Here is a 16,455-nt window from a genome sequence, read left to right as displayed (position 1 = left end):
GACATTATAGCAAATTTAAGAAGTTCTGTCTAGAGTGCTCTAACGAGTTTTTGCCCCTTTATTGATTAATTCTGGTTCTGCTTTTTTGTCACTTATTTATTCAGACCAATAAATACATTTAAGTATCAGACAAAAACACCTGAGTGCAAAATAAAAAATAATCCTGTTTTCTAATTATTTACTAAGGACATAAAGCCATCCAAACCAAACTGGCCCTTATCTAGAAAAGTGATTGCCCCTCTTTCTAATTCATTAATTAACAGTGAACAACTATTTTCTTTTATAAAACTGAGTTCACCAGATACATAGAATTAAGAAATGACTTCATTAAAACCAGCCTGATGGCACAAAGTAGGTTAAATATCTCAAAAAGGAGCACATCATGTAAAATAAATCAGAACAACAGCCTGGTGGGCTTCACTTGGTTAAGGTAAAAGATTCAGCAATAACAAATAGCAAAAATTACCTCAATTGGCAGGGGTGGTGTGATGGTCTGGGGCTGCTTCAGGACCACCTGGTGTGATTGATGCAGTCATGAATTCTGCTCTGCAAAAGCCTTGAAGGAGAACATTTGCCCTTTGACCTTAAACAAGCTGGAAAGCCCTTCAATGTGGCTTCATTCAAATTATTCTGAGCAGTAGAACCAAACCTCCTTAGTGATGAGAGATCGAGTTTTAGGGTTTGTTTCCTTCACTGTACTGAATTCATTCATTCTTTGGAGTGTTTTTTCCTCAGAAGGATTCCTCCAGGGAGCTCGTGTCCATCCAGCAGTCACTAGGGGAGACGTGGATAAAGTCCTTCACAGGCTCACGCAGAATAAAACTCAGAATAAAATAATCACACACTCACACCTACAAACAACTGAGTCACCAATTAGCCTGATAAGCATGTCTTAGGCCTGTGGCAAAAAGCCGGAGCACTGGGAGAAAACCCACATGTGCACGGGGAGAACATGCTACCTCCTCACAGAGAAGCTGCAGTCGGAATTTGAACCTGCAACTTTGCTGAAAAACAACAGTGCTAACACACACACACTAGCTTAGCCTGCCAGACTCATCCCGTTTAATTCTGCACAGAGAAAGAGTCTGGTAACTCACAGGCAGAGAGGCACTTGAGGGGCGGGACTAGGCAGCACAAAAGACGGAAATGCCGACTGTACAGCACAACGCTGTAGTTTTTTAGCTGTAGTAAAAAAAAAGGCGCCTCGCAATGGTGCAAACATCTTTTAATCTTTTAGAAGAAATGCTTTTAGCACTCCTACATGTTGTTTTAAAGACATTCAAGTCATTTAGAACAGAGGAAAGAGTCGCAGCGAACTCCGCTTCAGTCGCCATATTCGACAAACTCGGTGTTGTGGTGTGTGACGTACGCTACTCAGCGCTGATTGGCTCGGTTAGAATTCTCAGGGGGTGGGGTCATTTGAATTTGGACCGTTCCCAGACACTTTCTTTGTGCAGAATTAAACAGGACGAGTTTGGCAGGCCAGGCTACACACATGCACCATGCAGCCCTTTACAGCACACGGAGTTCAATATTTTCCTTAAAGGCTGAGTGGATGTTTTAAATTAAAGTTAACTCAAACTGGTTATCCAGTTGATCAGTTAATGGACTTTAATTGTCTATTCTGTATCTAATCCATGAATTGTTGCATTTGTTGAACATCTTTTAACTTACGTTGCCTGAACATGTTCATGTAATGTGATACAGGTTTGAATAGTTTGTATTTCTAGTAAAGAGTTAAACCAAACTATAGTTTCCTCCATGGACATTTAGTTGGCTTTTTCTGGTTCTGGCAGGTGTTGGTCTTACATGGCAGGAGGAAGTTAGGAAAGTATTCATAAGGGGCGTGATTCTGAGATTAAACAGCTTTTGGCAATATATATTAATAAAACACTCACAAAGGTAACATTTCTTTACAATAAATAATATTTATTACTGCAGATATCAACCTAAATTCAACTGGAAAGCATCTGTAATATGAGCTGACAGAGGACTGTACCACAGCAACCTCGGTAGAAGGGATCTTTATGTAGCTACGCTACACTAGAGCAGACCATTCATTCCAACTTTTATTTAACAAGAAATCAAAGTGGGAATTCCTCCACCAAGGAGAAATGTAAACAGAGTCCATAGTTCATTAAGCCCTACGGAGCATCCGGTCACTTAAAAAAAATAAAAATAACAATCTACAGAAGTTGAATCTTGCTTGTGATCTACATTCAGGAGCTGAAGCTGGCTTCTACCCAGAGTCCAAATAGAAGAAATATGTGCCAAAACTTGCTGCCGGTTGTCCCATCTGATGTGTGTCCAGACACGTTTTGGGTGCAGTTCTGCAACTGTCCAACAGGAGGTGCTGGCCTAACATGGCAGGCAGAAAGCAGGAGAGTCCAGAACATGCAGGGAACCCAGTGCTAGCCCTCCTCTGGGCAAAGAAAACACCAGAAGATCATCTGGAAAACACAGAGACCTCATATGAAAACTGTAAAAACAAAAGTTGCTCATTTTGACCTGTACCTTTACTGCTTGAGCTGCAACAGTAAATCTGCAAAACAAGCTAGCTTTTAACTACAGTCACAGAACCTAAACCCCTCCTGTAGCTATCATTCCTAGGCCTCGCCCACTTGATACAAGAACCTGCATTGTCAGAGGAAACGAGATAGTGCTAAACACCAGTCGCCTTTTCTCGGTGTAAACGTGTGTCCTTGACTTCAAATTATGTTTTTCTTTTTTGGACTCTGGTAGTTTGTCCCAAAGTTGAAATTATAGCAGCCAGGTGTTACTCCTTCTCTGATATTATTGAGTGGAGAATCTCTCACACCAGTGGTGTTCTGTTGCTAAATACGTGAGGCTAATGGGCTCGACACACGGGAGGCAACAAACGACCGCGATCAGAGAAATTTGTCGCCATCGCTTTTATCACATGACACACGGGAGGCGATCCGCCGCAGCGGCCAGCGGCAAAGCCGTCTACGCGTTCTGTTCCATGGCGAAATCGAAACTTCCGTTGTTTTGCTTGGCTGTGTCAGGTTGGAGGTAATTAAGGTTATTTAAGCGGTTCAGAGTTAATAAAGTGGTAGATATGATGTTTCACAAGGTGCTGCTAGAGTTATGGGAAATCTTACTTCAGATTTTACTATATAAAAACATAATAATCAACTTCTCCTCCATGCTTGCTCGGAGGTGTACGGAGCATCCTGCCCGCTCATTGGTCAGTGAATGAAACCGCCGTTGATTGGTCCTCGTCCGAGCGACAATGATGAAAAGTTGAAAATATTTCAACTTTCTGGGATTGCGTCGCTGGGTCGCCTGTGCACGAGCGCAAAATTTCACACGCACGTTTTTCGCGTTTCGCTTGGTAGGAAGGACACCCGCGATTATCACTTTGTTGCGCATGTCTCATTGAACATGAATGGAGGAGAGGCGATGTCGCCTCCCGTGTGTCGAGCCCATTATGAGTGAAGGACTCAGGGAAGTGCGGCGATTCAGAGAGACTGACAGCCGGATGTTCCAATAGCTGCTTTCGGTCCAAAGAGTGTTATTGGCAGAGGTTTTTAGACAAATGTTAAGGGAACCATTTCACACCTTTTTTTTTAAATTTTTTTAATTTCCACAATATTTTTTATAGCTATACTATGTCATATATCATGCAAACCTCCAACTTGCATTTTGGATCCAATCCCAACCAAATTATTTAAAGATGCATTTCCTTTGGTTACTGCCCCCATTCTAGATATAATCAATCTATCCTTAGTAAATGGGTATGTACCACAGGATTTTAAATTTGCCGTAATCAAACCTTCACTTAAGAAGCCTTCTCTGGATCCAGATGGCCCAATGAATTATAGACCAATATCTTTTTTTTATTTTATTTTTTTTTATTTTTTATTACCGTGTCCTGTCTGGCTGTGAAGCAAGCAGAATTGATGTCTGAATGCTGGTGACAAGCCTTACAGATTTATTCTCAGGTGGAGCATCAAAGCGTTTGCTTTTAATGTCACACCTGATACTTAAAACTTTATTGTTATTGTTGTTGAATGCTTTGTAATTCCGACCAGACACGGAGACAGAGGTGAAAGAGAAAGGAAAATAAAAGGTGGTGGTGGGGGGGGGGGGGGGTTCCACAAAAATAAACAATAATGAACAAGAGTCTGCTTCTAGACCTGCAGAAAAAAAGACAAAAAAAAAACAAAGGGACACAAAAAAGGGACACAACAACAATACAACAAGATCAACCTATCACTGCGTCAACTTGATGAAAAGAAAAAAATATATATATACATATAATCAACATTGCTTAACTGAAGAATCACGATAATAAATCACAACACATTAAGTGCCCACCATAGTCTTAAGACCTGTGTTCAACGTGCCCAAGCCCATACTTTGAGAGCACCATGTGCGCACCTGTGTGTGTACACGCGCTTGTTTATTTAAGGTTTTTCTATAGGAGCGCCCAACAGAGAGTGTGAGGGACCACAGATCCGCCCCCCAAAGATGCGCAGGAGACGGGGGGAGCTCCAAGTCCCAGAGATCCAGGCGCTGCCCCAGAACGCAGGAACCCCAAGGAGACTGCAACCAGGAAGGCCCCCGCCCCCCTCGAGAGGCACAGAGGATCGCCCCGGGGGGCCACAACCAGCAGCCAGCAGAGTCCCTGGAGATATCAGCGGCAAGCCCACAGGCCCGCCCGCAGCCTCCCACCCCCTAGCCGGCCGAGTCCAGGACCCAGCGACCCGGGACCCAGGGGCGACCACCCCCGCCGGGGACCCAGCAGAGCCCAGGGACCCAGACCCCACCAGGCAGCCACCGGGATCTAACAGGCAGATGCCAAAATCTTAAAGCCCCAGACCCGGTTGCCACGAACACTCAGGCAGACCAAGGCACAAGCCCCCACACCAGGTGTGGCAGGGGGAGGGGGGACAGAGATCTATATCATCAAGAGAAGTTCCAGGAGAGGGGAGGACCCAAAGGCCCCACCTGACATATACAGTCATACACAAACACAGTCACACGCTCCCTCCCTCATGCTCACACATGCACATACAACCCAAGACTTACAAAAATGCACGCCGGACACCCACTCATGCTCCCCATACACACCCTATTCACTCTGGTCCCGGTACTGCTGCACATTGGGTACAACCATCACCGGTAACCAGAGTTTGACCCTTTCTGCTGGGGTGCTGATGAGCAGGCTCCCCCGCCCAACGCTGAGCACAGCAACCCACCACCCCAGACCCCAACCAGACAGCCAGATCTCCCTCCTAGCCTCCAGCCCCAGGAAGCCTAGCAACAACAGAGGTGGCTAAGACCCCTAGTCTCCCTCCGCCTGCTCCAATATAGTGTTGTGTGATCATGAGGTGTATTCCATGGCTGTGGTGAGTGGGCAGTGCGGGCATCATCCAGCATATGCCAGCTGATGCCACTGCACCACCCCACTTACACCCTCAGCCATCAGTGTCTAAGTGCGTTTTAAAATTGGAAGTGGGCACCGGCACTCGGGAGGAGGCTGAAATATCCCCCTGCCAAATGCCGTTGAATGTGCTCACTCCCAAGGCCCTAAGTGTGTGTTTGTGTGAAATGTCGTCAGTGGAAGTGTATAAGGTGCAAATAAAATTGGGGGGCAGGTTTTCACAGGAATACGGAAATGGGGTCCATACCCGCACTCCCTGACTTGCCCACCCCCCAAGGTCCTATGTGTATGTTTGTGTGATGATGTGAGGGAGCAGGAGGAGAGAAATATGTGGGGATGGGGAGGAATGGCTGGTTGGGCTTAGCCCTCCAGGGAGCCAGCTCCCCTACTGGCCCCAATAGGCACCTCTGTTGTCAAACTGCCACCCAGGGCATGGAGACCCCAGCCCATCCTGCCAGGGCCCAAAGCAGCAGCATTACAGAGCCTCACGGAGTCCGAGGGCACCAACCCAGCCCCACCCCAGCAGAATATCTATGCCCACCCCTGCATTTGCACAACTTCCAGAATATATAAGACATGGGACATCCAGGTAAGGTTGGGTCCTCCCCCTCCTGGACCTCCCCCTCCCCTGTGATGGAACGGCAGAGGAGCCAAGGTCTACCTGATGCCCCCGAACCCGGGCCAGGCACTGCTGGGTGTCCCTGCCTTCTTCCCGGCAGCATACATGTCAGGACCCGACCCCCAAGGCCCCGCCCAGAACCCCACACGGGGCCGGTCACCCCCAAAACCCGAACCCCCAGGCCCCCACCCAGACCCGCCCAGGGAAATTGCAGCCGCCAGGCAGTGACCCATGGCCGCCGCCAAGATCCCCAAGGGGCCCCACTCACAACCGCCAGCAGTCCACCCCCCGAGGCAACCCAAGCACCTCCAGAGGGGGGCAATGGCCCCCCAGCCCCAGATACCCCCAGTGAACCCACCTCCAGGGAACATCCGGATACTCCAAACTCAGACCCCACACCCCCCCACCCACACCATCCCGCAGGACAACATCAACGGCCCCCCACCCTCGCTATGTGATGGAACCGATCAAAGGAGCCCAGAGAGATTCATCTGAAGTGGAAGCAGAGGCTATATCAAGTGCAATATGATCTAACAAAAGATTTCTATACTGGTTAATGCAGAGACTTTCTCTATTTTTCCAATTCAAGAGGATTGTTTTCTTAGCGATGCATATGGCAGTCAGAACCACGTGAACCAAAGATGTTGCAATCGGGACATCGTCCAGCTTCCCCAGTAAACAAAGAGAGGGGGAAGTTGGGATATGACATTTCAGACATTTTGACAGATCCTCACATACTCCACCCCAAAATTCCTGGACAGGTGGGCAGGACCACAGTGCATGAAAGTAATTGTCAGGAATGTTGTTTGTGCAGTGTGTACAGGTGTCAGACGACACAAACCCCATCTTGAACATCCAATGACCTGTATAGTGTACTCTGTGTAGAATTTTGTACTGAATTAATTGTAAATTGGGGTGTCTGATCATTTTACAAGTTTTTAAACAAGTTTGGGACCAGAAGTCCTGGTCAAAGCTAACTGATAGATCCACCTCCCATTTTTCAATAGGGATTGCAATTTTATCGTCTATTTTGGACAGTGTCTTATATACTTTAGACAGTAGTTTGGGGGGTTTGAGATTATAAAAGTCTAATACCCTTGGTGGTGTTTGTAATTCTATTTTATTCTGGATTCTCTGGATCCAGATGACCCAATGAATTATAGACCAATATCTAACCTTCCATTTTTATCCAAAGTCCTGGAGAAAATAGTGGCCATCCAAGTATGTGAGCATTTAAACACTAATGCTCTGTTTGAGGAATTTCAGTCTGGTTTTAGAGAGTATCACAGTACTGAAACTGCATTAGTGAGAGTTACAAATGATATTCTCATGGCCTCAGATAAGAATCTTGTGTCTGTTCTAGTCTTGTTAGATCTCAGTGCTGCCTTTGACACAGTTGATCACAATGTTCTTTAAAGACTTGAACATGCTGTAGGGATCAAAGGAACAGCGCTAGGCTGGTTTAAATCCTACCTGTCTGACAGATTTCATTTTGTAAACGTACATGACAAATCGTCTTCATACTCCAGGGTTACTTGTGGATTACCCCAGGGCTCAGTGCTTGGACCAATTCTTTTTACTATACATATGCTTCCAATTGGTAAAATCATTAGACAGCATGGGATAAACTTCCACTGTTATGCTGACGATACTCAGTTATATTTATCCATTAACCCTGACGAACCTAATCGGATAGTTAGATTACAGGCTTGTCTTGAAGACATTAAAAAATTGGATGTCTCTAAACATTCTGCTTTTAAATCAAGACAAGACGGAAGTTCTCATCTTTGGACCAGAAATCCAGAAAAGGAAATTGCTTAGTCAATCACCTGACCTGAATGGCATTACATTAATCTCCGAGAACAAAGTAAGGAACCTTGGTGTTATCTTTGGCCTGGACGAGTCATTCAAATCCCAGGTTAAACAGGTTTGAAGGATTTACTTTTTCCACCTTCGGAATATTGCTAAGATTAGACGCATCCTTTCCAGGAGTGATGCTGAAAAACTAGTTCATGCATTTATTACATCAAGACTGGATTACTGTAATTCATTACTCTCAGGAAGTCCACAGAATGTAGTTAAAAGTCTTCAGCTTGTCCAAAATGCTGCAGCTAGAGTTCTGATGAGAATTAAAAAGAGAGATCATATCTCTCCTGTCTTAGCTTCCCTACACTGGCTACCTGTTAAATTCAGAATAGATTTTAAGATCCTCCTTCTTACACATAAAGCTCTTAATAATCAAGCTCCATAATACATCAGTGACCTGATTGTTCCATATGTTCCTAACCGAGCACTTTGCTCTCAGACTGCAGGTTTACTGGTGGTTCCCAGAATATCTAAAAATAGGGTGGGAGGCAGATCTTTTAGCTATCAGGCTCCTCTCTTGTGGAACCAACTCCCAGCTTTAGTCCGTGAGGCAGACACCTTGTCTTCTTTTAAGACTAGGCTTAACCCTCTCAGGCTCAAAATAAGTTTTGATAAAAGGACGAACAACTAAGACCTTCAGGGGTACTTCTGAGTTAAAAATGCTAATGAAATACATATGTGGAGTAACCAGGTAGGTAGGTTTTAACGTTGCAAATCTGCAACACCTGCCTCCAGAGGGTTAAAACATTTTTATTTGATAGGGCTTATGGTTAAAATCTGATGTTAGCCTAGATCTGGACAAGTGGGGGAGTAGAGGGAGGTGGAGTGTACAGTCGGTAAAGATAGCTCTCCCTTGCCCTGCCTCCAACATGCCTCCATCTAAATAGGATAGATTATCCAGAGTTATCTCTGTAGTTATGCTGCTATAGGCTTAGACTGCTGGAGGACATACTCACCACTTTCCACACTCGACTACTTTCTTCTACAATTTGCTCTTTAACTGTATTATTTCCTGTTATTTCAGCTGTTAACTTTATTTTCTCTCCAAGTGTTTTTTCTCCCCAGAAGAAGATACAATGATCTGCTGAGCTAGGGTGCCCACGTGGAGGGGGCCATCAGCTTGAACACTGTTGCTAACCACTTAAACATTCTCCCTCTCCTGATAACTTTTTACTTTCTTTGACATTGAATGTGCTACTACTAGTTTACCCGTTTAATTATAGATTCACTAGGATAAATACAATAAAGTTTATCTCTCACCAAATGGAATATTTACAAAGAAATCACAATGTAACCATAGAAACACTACTTGGTATATATGTTGTGTGAGTGGATGTGTGTTTGTGTGTGTGGGTGCACTGGTGTTGGCGTGTGTGTGAGTCTGCTCTGTCTTCTCGATCCCCAGTGAGTCGTGGTGGATGGCTGTTTATACTGAGCCAGGATCTTCTGGAGGTTTCTTCCTGTTAAAAGGGAGTTTTCTTCTCCACTGTCGCTGCATGCTTGCATAGTATGAGGATTGCTGTAAAGTTGCTGACACCGGTCAGTGATTTGATGCAATCTGCTGGGTTCCTTATATAGGAAACTTTTTACTGGCTGGCTTAATGAACTGACCTGTATTGGAATGCTTACTATGTGAAGTGCCTTGAGACGACTCTTGTCGTGATTTGGCGCTGTATAAATAAACTTGAATTGAATTGAATTATGTTAGAACATTGTTAAGAGGCATGAAAAAAAGGTTTTGATATAGGTTGTTTTGCAAATTTGCTATTGCAGCTTTAATTGTGCCAATTTTTCACATGCATGTTTGTCTGAGTTCGTCTGGATAAAAAACATTCTTTATCAGTTTACAAGATTTTCTACATGACACGTTCTAGGAAAAACATTCGTAAAACATCATTAATTTGGATGTGCATTCTGTCACTTCATCAAATGCTTATACACTTTAAATTAGGCATTAAATTAGTCATGAATTCCAACAAAGGCTCATTTGAGCTAATTTCTGTAGTTTTACGCAGATGTGAGATTTAAAGAGCAAGTCATCCCTTGCCAGATACTTACTCAACTCCCACTTCCTGTTTGAAAAAAGCAACAAATGCTTTTGCTTAGCAGACCGAGAGGGCGGAGCCGCTAACAAATACACACACTCATGACATTGTGACATCATAATGTACCATCTAACATCACAGTGTACCTCTTAGCCAATAGTGATGGCAGATTTAAATTCAAATGCAGTGCTGAGTTTTTGCCTGACGACAGTGCATCGCTGACAGTTTTAGGCAGAATATTTAAATTTTAACTAAGATGCACTAAAGTGCCTAGTTATTGACTACATTTCTCTACAGCATAACCAGACACTCATTTATATAGTTTATCAACAAAAAAAATGTTGATTTGGAGTGACTTGCTCTTTAATAGCCTGCTGAATTAAACAGAAGATGAGTCCGGCAGGCCAGGCTAGATATTTAAACCTCTTTGACTCTAATAACAAAAGTAAATCAATCAGTTAGCTTTATTTTGTTTGTTCACTTGTTCATGAATCCAACTTAAAAATTGTATGACCATTTAAAAAAATCAGCACAAAATTATTTTATTCTGATTAATACAAAATACTGAGAGACAAAAAGCATGAAACAGAAAGATAGCAAATTATTATCATCATCATAATATATTAATATAAAGTTTTAGTGCATGATGCCTTGTCTGAAGAAATCCAGTTGGATATCCTAATTAGTAAGTAAGTAAATGTATTTATATAGCACTCAGACAGAAAATCACTAAGTGCTTCACATAGATCAAAACAAAACAAATCATAAAGTCATAAAATCATAATGATCTTAAAACAAATTCAAATCAGTAAAACAATGTCTACCATAAAATAACATTGTTTTAATACCATAAAACAAAGGAATGATGATCACAAATTCAAGTAAAAAATAAGCACCATTTTGATGGTCAATCAATTGATTTATAAAGATGCTAGTTTATGCTTGATTATTTTAAAGTGTGGGATGTATCAATCTACCATGAATATGGAAACATTTCCCCTAGACTTATATTATAAATAGTTTATCACAGAGGGTTAAAAGAAGAGAATATTGTTCTTTTCCCTCTTCATAAGTGTTTGGTCATTTTGTCCTAATGTGAGAACATGTGTCCAAAATTAGTTATAATTATTTCTTTTAATAATATAACCAGTTTTAGTTAAAAACAAAAAAAAGCTGAGGTAGTTTAATTCAAATGTATTTTGTTTCTCTGGATTACTTTCGTTTAGTGGGAGAAAGAAGACACTTTTCTACTAACTATTACTCAACAATAAAAGTGAAATGGTTCATGAATCTGTACCAGTTGTTATGTTCAGGGCCATTCCTTGTGATGGACTCGGCCCTTCTTCTTCTCCCTCTTTTCTTTCTGCAGCCGCTCGAGCTCGGCTTCATACATCATCTCCTGGATCAGATACTTTTCCCTGCGCATTCGGTCCCGCAGGTCCTTGGGAAGGTCGGGGATCAGGTAAGCAATCAGGGTCTTGATGGCAAAGACCATGTGCTGCAGAAACAGAGAGAAAATATCTCTTTAACCAGAATAAACTGTGTGGGTTATCTCTACGGGAAACTGTTGGTGTTTGACATCCAATCCAGCTTTAATTGTTTGAACTAAAATACCTCTTGTGAATTTGTCAGTACCCAAAAAAAAAAAAAATCAACACAAGCATGGAGACAAAAGACAAACTCCATTTGAACGGCTGCAGGATTCCAACTGCAGCGCCATGCAGCCAAGGAAAACTGCATTGAGTGTGGACCACTTAAACCCACACGCACGCACGCACACCCACACACGCACACACACACACACACACACACACACACACACACACACACACACACACACACACACACACACACACACACACACACACACACACACATGTAAACATTGTAAATTAAGCCCCTTCTCAGATCCTACTATGCAATAAATACATCCACCTGTAGCAAGGTTTAATCAAACCAACAGTTTTAAGTGACAAAATAAAAAGATTGGGACTGCTGAAGATGTTTTACTCAAGTCTGTACATTAGTCAGTGATTAGTGAGACAATAAACCTTAGTCGGGTCATGCTTCAGCAGCAGAAAATAGAAGAAGACAGTCTCCACACTCGTGTTCAATTTTTTTAGCACCCCTGATTAATTGGTAGTGCTTTGTGATAAAATGAGCGAAATCCAGAACATCATGCAGACAGGCTCTGAGGGGTGAAGGCAGAAGGCTCACAAAACCAGAACACCAGAAATCCTGTCAGGTGTCATTTATCCAATTTCAAATCACTGACCTCAAAAACGATTATGAATGCCAGCCGGGCTGCCAGGACGTGCCAGAACTGCAGAGTGTAGGAGTAGGGCTCGGCTGAGTCTGGAGGCTCTCTGTAGTCACGGTACCTGGAGTGTGGTGGGAAGAGGTGCAGTGGAACATTTTCACAAGCTTTGTAACTGCATGTTTTTATGGCTTGGTGCCATGGTTTCGTAAAGTTCCATTCTGTTCTTGAGAAATATAAAAAGTCTGATTCACCCAAAAGTTGTTAAGGTTTTAACCCCACACTACCTGCAGAACCTCACTGCTTCTTCAAACATGTCTGAACCATTAGTCCTGGGCTGAGATCTCCTCTCAAAATCAGACACTCTGAAGATGGACAAACTGGCGTTGACATATCCCATCATGCATCTGAGGAAAACAATGTAAAGTACATTTAATCAACACACCTACAGTCCTGGTCAAAAGTCAGAGAATTACATGTCTTTACAAAGTTTTCTGCTTCAGTGCTCCTTGATCTTTCTGCTAGATGTTTCTATTGGAACTGAATTAGAAATTTGCTTATTTCATGGTTTTCAAATACATGAAGTTTATACAGTGAGTCACATTTTGACGTTCACCTAATCGACCAGTAAAGGACAGACCAACATCACTTTACATCAAATATTACACTTACCTGATTAACCTTGTATCTCAGACCTTTGTGGAAGATTCATCAAATCAGGGCTACAAGAAATGTTGATGACCCACGATCATCAAACACTGGTGTAAAATATTCCAAGTCTCACAATAGAAATAATCCTGAGTGATGGGATGGCACCAGAGATAGACTGAAGGATTGAGGCTTTCTCAGCAATAATGAGGATATTGATTTGGTCTGTGATGGTGAAGGAGCTGAGGCCGAAAGAAAAGTTTAACTGCTTTGTTCACGTTTGAACACTCATCTATGGTCACAAGGTTTGGATCTAAACTGGAGGAAAGGAATATCTTGAGACAATCCACTAAAATTATCTTCCCCTGCAGAGTGGCCAGAGTTAGCTCTAGAGGAAAGGTGAGGAGCTCTGGGAGGACACCAGAGAGCTGATTCAGAAATTAAAAGATGGTAATGTCTAGGAACCCCTCAGAAGGAGCAAAGAAGATTTCTTAACTTCCTTCCTGCATTCTGACTAGGGACAAGGAGGAGAAAATAGATTGTTTTTGTTCTCTTGGCCACTTAATTCATGGCTTTAATTCTATGATATGATGCTCCACTATACTGCAAATGTTAATCACTGCTGTTGGATGTTTGGGAGGAGTCCCTCTGGGAGGATGGTTAGGTACCATTCTTTATCAATGGCTGATCTAAAGCTAAAATGTGAGTGAGTACACTTCTTCAACTGAGAAGGAGCACTCAGAAAGACATCAATTAATTGTAAGTCGCCTGATCCCGGAGGAAGTATGATCATTGCTTGTGTCATTCCCCAAGCCTAAAATACGATCTAGGATTAATTACACGTGAAACAGGAAAATACTGTCATTTCTCACCCTTCTGCAGATTGGCTCTGACCAGCACAAGGTCCATACTTGTAGGCGTAAACGAGACGAGGGATGAAATCCGAGGTAACAGCAATGACAAAGGCGTTGGTGATGACAGACAAGATGCCAATTCCTTCCAGAATTCCATACCAGATTCCTGATGGAAGCAGTGATTAGGCAGGAAAATAAATGTACAGGAGGAAATGTTTATTTCCGTACCTATGTCTTTGGCCTGTGATGGCAGAGGTCGGCGCCACTGTGTGACAAACTTGTAGGCGTCTAGACGGATCTCAATGATGTTGTTGATCAACGCCAAGAGAGGAGCCAGAGGGAACGCTGCTACAAAGATGGTGGTGAAGCCAAACTGTAAAACTGGGGCAAAGAAACAAGCCATCAGCTACATGATTGAGGTCACTTCAGTCTGAACTTTGACCTAATCACAAGCATTTTCTGCCTTAAAGCCACACTTGTGTTTCTGTCCAGCTGCAGTTAAATTTGTTGTAATTGTGTGTTTAGGTCTCTTTTATCTGTAAAGACTGTTGATTATTGTGTATCATTCATCACAGAACAATAAGAATGGAAGGAACAGATAGACACACCATTCTCAAACCACTCCACTGAAGGTCTTCATAACAATTACAGAGCAAGGACAGCAGCGGTGGAACAAAGCTGTGCTCAGGAAGATTACTGCATCATATACACGAGTTATCACAACGTCCACTAAATATTAAAATGATGTAGGAAAGAGCACCAAGAGACAACATACTCATCTTCAAGTATTCATCAAAAAGTCCGTAGGCGTTTGCAGGCTGCAGGTGGAAGTCCTTCTCCCACTGAGGCAGATTGGCCATGGTGTGGTGGCCGTGCTCTCTCCTCAGCTTTCGTCGAGTCCACCAGTTCTGGACGAGTCTGACGAAGCAACACAACTCAGTTTATTGTTTACAGCAAGTTGTTAAGGAATGCAATAAACATAAATTTAATATTTTTTGCAAATGTGAACTACTGGGTGTGAACTGTTGCCACTGGTCACAAGCATTTCAAGCTATGTCATTGATGTGCAAATGATGGCGGTCCAAGTAGGAAAACTGCTCTGAACGAAACATTTTCAGAGGAAATAAACACAACAGGACAAAATCTGAAGTGTAACTTGTGATAGGAAACACTGCAAGGCTGTATGAACACCTGATGTTTAGCCATTCCTCCCTTACTTTACATAACTGGGTGCTTCCCCCTCCACACGCCCTCCACTCCCAGGACATAAATGTTGAAAACACAATGAGTGGATGATTATTGGAAGGAAGAATATGCTCTCATAATTATCTTTCATGATTTTCTGTATTTCAGGTCAAATGTATGTAAAAGGAATATCCCAAAATATGAATGACTATAACTGACAATGACTGTTAAGTGCTGGTCTAATGGAGTTTCAAACAGAATTATTTTGTCCAATAAAACAACTGTATGGTAAAGTAAATAAACAGGATACAGTGGATATTTGCTAGCTAGCTATACAGACATTCATTAAATGAGATTCTGCATTAAAGATCAAGTTTACTAATATCTTTAGTAGATTTGCAGCAGTCTCTAGTTGGACTGGATGCCTTGTAAGTTGTTCTCTGGGGAGAAAAAAAATCTCAGATGCTCCTGATGGAGGACGTAGAGATAGCTGGAGGTGAAAGTAGTTTCAGATGGCAGGATTTGGAGTCTTATTTCCTAATTTTCTGACATCTCAGCTCTGATTGGCTAACAGCAACATAACTCTGACTCCATTAGCTATTCAATTTTGATGTTTTATCCCTACAAATAAAACAAGCCTGAAGGAGCTCTGCCATGTTGTGGAGTTGCTAATGCTAATGTTAGCTTCTACCACCCTAGATGTTCTCTGCTGTTTCCTGGATGCTAAACCAACAATAGTCTTCTCCGTCATGAGTCGTCATGATTGAGTCCCATGCAATTTCAATGACAGTGTGACGTAGATCAGTCATGATTTTAAAATCCTAAAGTTTCACCGTCTATTTTCTATCAGAAGCTAATGCAGGAAATATGGGTAGAAGACTAGTTTCATGTTCAGCCTGCTGGGTTAAACTCTGAGTGATCATTTAAAAAAATAACAAGTAAAAAATGGTTTCTCAGGGAACCTGCTCTTTATGCACTAACCAATGAACATAGGGTGGAAAGAGAAGCTGTGTGTAATTAATCGACCCACTAGAATGTCTAAAGGTGGTAATTTCTCAACAGGCAATGCACACAAGTAAGGGTGATAAGACATTTCAAAACTAAGTTAAACTTACGGGTACCCAAGCTCCATGAAGTTGTTCCATGTCTGTTTAAGCACCATGATGATGCCCATCTGCATGCAGAGGTCAATGAGGCAGCCACTGGGGTGGCACTGCAGCAGAAACATGAAGATGGGGTCATTGGGTGTACTTGGCATTAGCAGTCACGTTTTGTTAGAACACATGCTTTAGTGTGTAGGAACCCAATAAACATCATTTACTGTCACCCATGAACAAAATACACTTTATTATATTATGTTAATCATCTTTACAGTTTTATGCATCCTTACAAAAGCGTATCAACAAAAATAACATTCTCTATGAAAATAAAAATCCATAGCAACAAAAGGCTAAGTGCAGCTACGCTTGTGCTCCTCGTGTCAATTAGTTATTTATTTTTCTTCCATTTCTGCAGCTGCAGAAACAAAAAAATGAATCCATTAGCTCTTCAGCTAAAAGTGTCAGCTCAGG

The 16,455-nt window shown here is 42.5% G+C and overlaps 1 protein-coding gene across 2 annotated transcripts in view; it reads right to left on the bottom strand.

Moving 5' to 3' along the window:
* Positions 1–1,908: 1,908 nt before the first annotated feature.
* Positions 1,909–16,455, bottom strand: part of LOC107382964 (anoctamin-4) — a 101,317-nt gene continuing 86,770 nt past the window's right edge. For both annotated transcript variants that reach the window (XM_054739510.2, XM_054739511.2), the window contains 8 exons: positions 16,000–16,097; positions 14,475–14,617; positions 13,928–14,080; positions 13,718–13,865; positions 12,485–12,604; positions 12,216–12,321; positions 11,238–11,438; positions 1,909–2,450 (listed from right to left, as the gene is read on the bottom strand). In XM_054739510.2, coding sequence (XP_054595485.2) covers positions 11,250–11,438; positions 12,216–12,321; positions 12,485–12,604; positions 13,718–13,865; positions 13,928–14,080; positions 14,475–14,617; positions 16,000–16,097 — 957 coding nt within the window. In that variant the 3' untranslated portion in view covers positions 1,909–2,450; positions 11,238–11,249. The remainder of the gene's footprint in view (positions 2,451–11,237; positions 11,439–12,215; positions 12,322–12,484; positions 12,605–13,717; positions 13,866–13,927; positions 14,081–14,474; positions 14,618–15,999; positions 16,098–16,455) is intronic.

Source organism: Nothobranchius furzeri, chromosome 1 (genome assembly GCF_043380555.1).
Source record: "Nothobranchius furzeri strain GRZ-AD chromosome 1, NfurGRZ-RIMD1, whole genome shotgun sequence".
NCBI lineage: Eukaryota > Metazoa > Chordata > Actinopteri > Cyprinodontiformes > Nothobranchiidae > Nothobranchius > Nothobranchius furzeri.
This window is presented reverse-complemented; position numbering and strand designations above follow the sequence as displayed.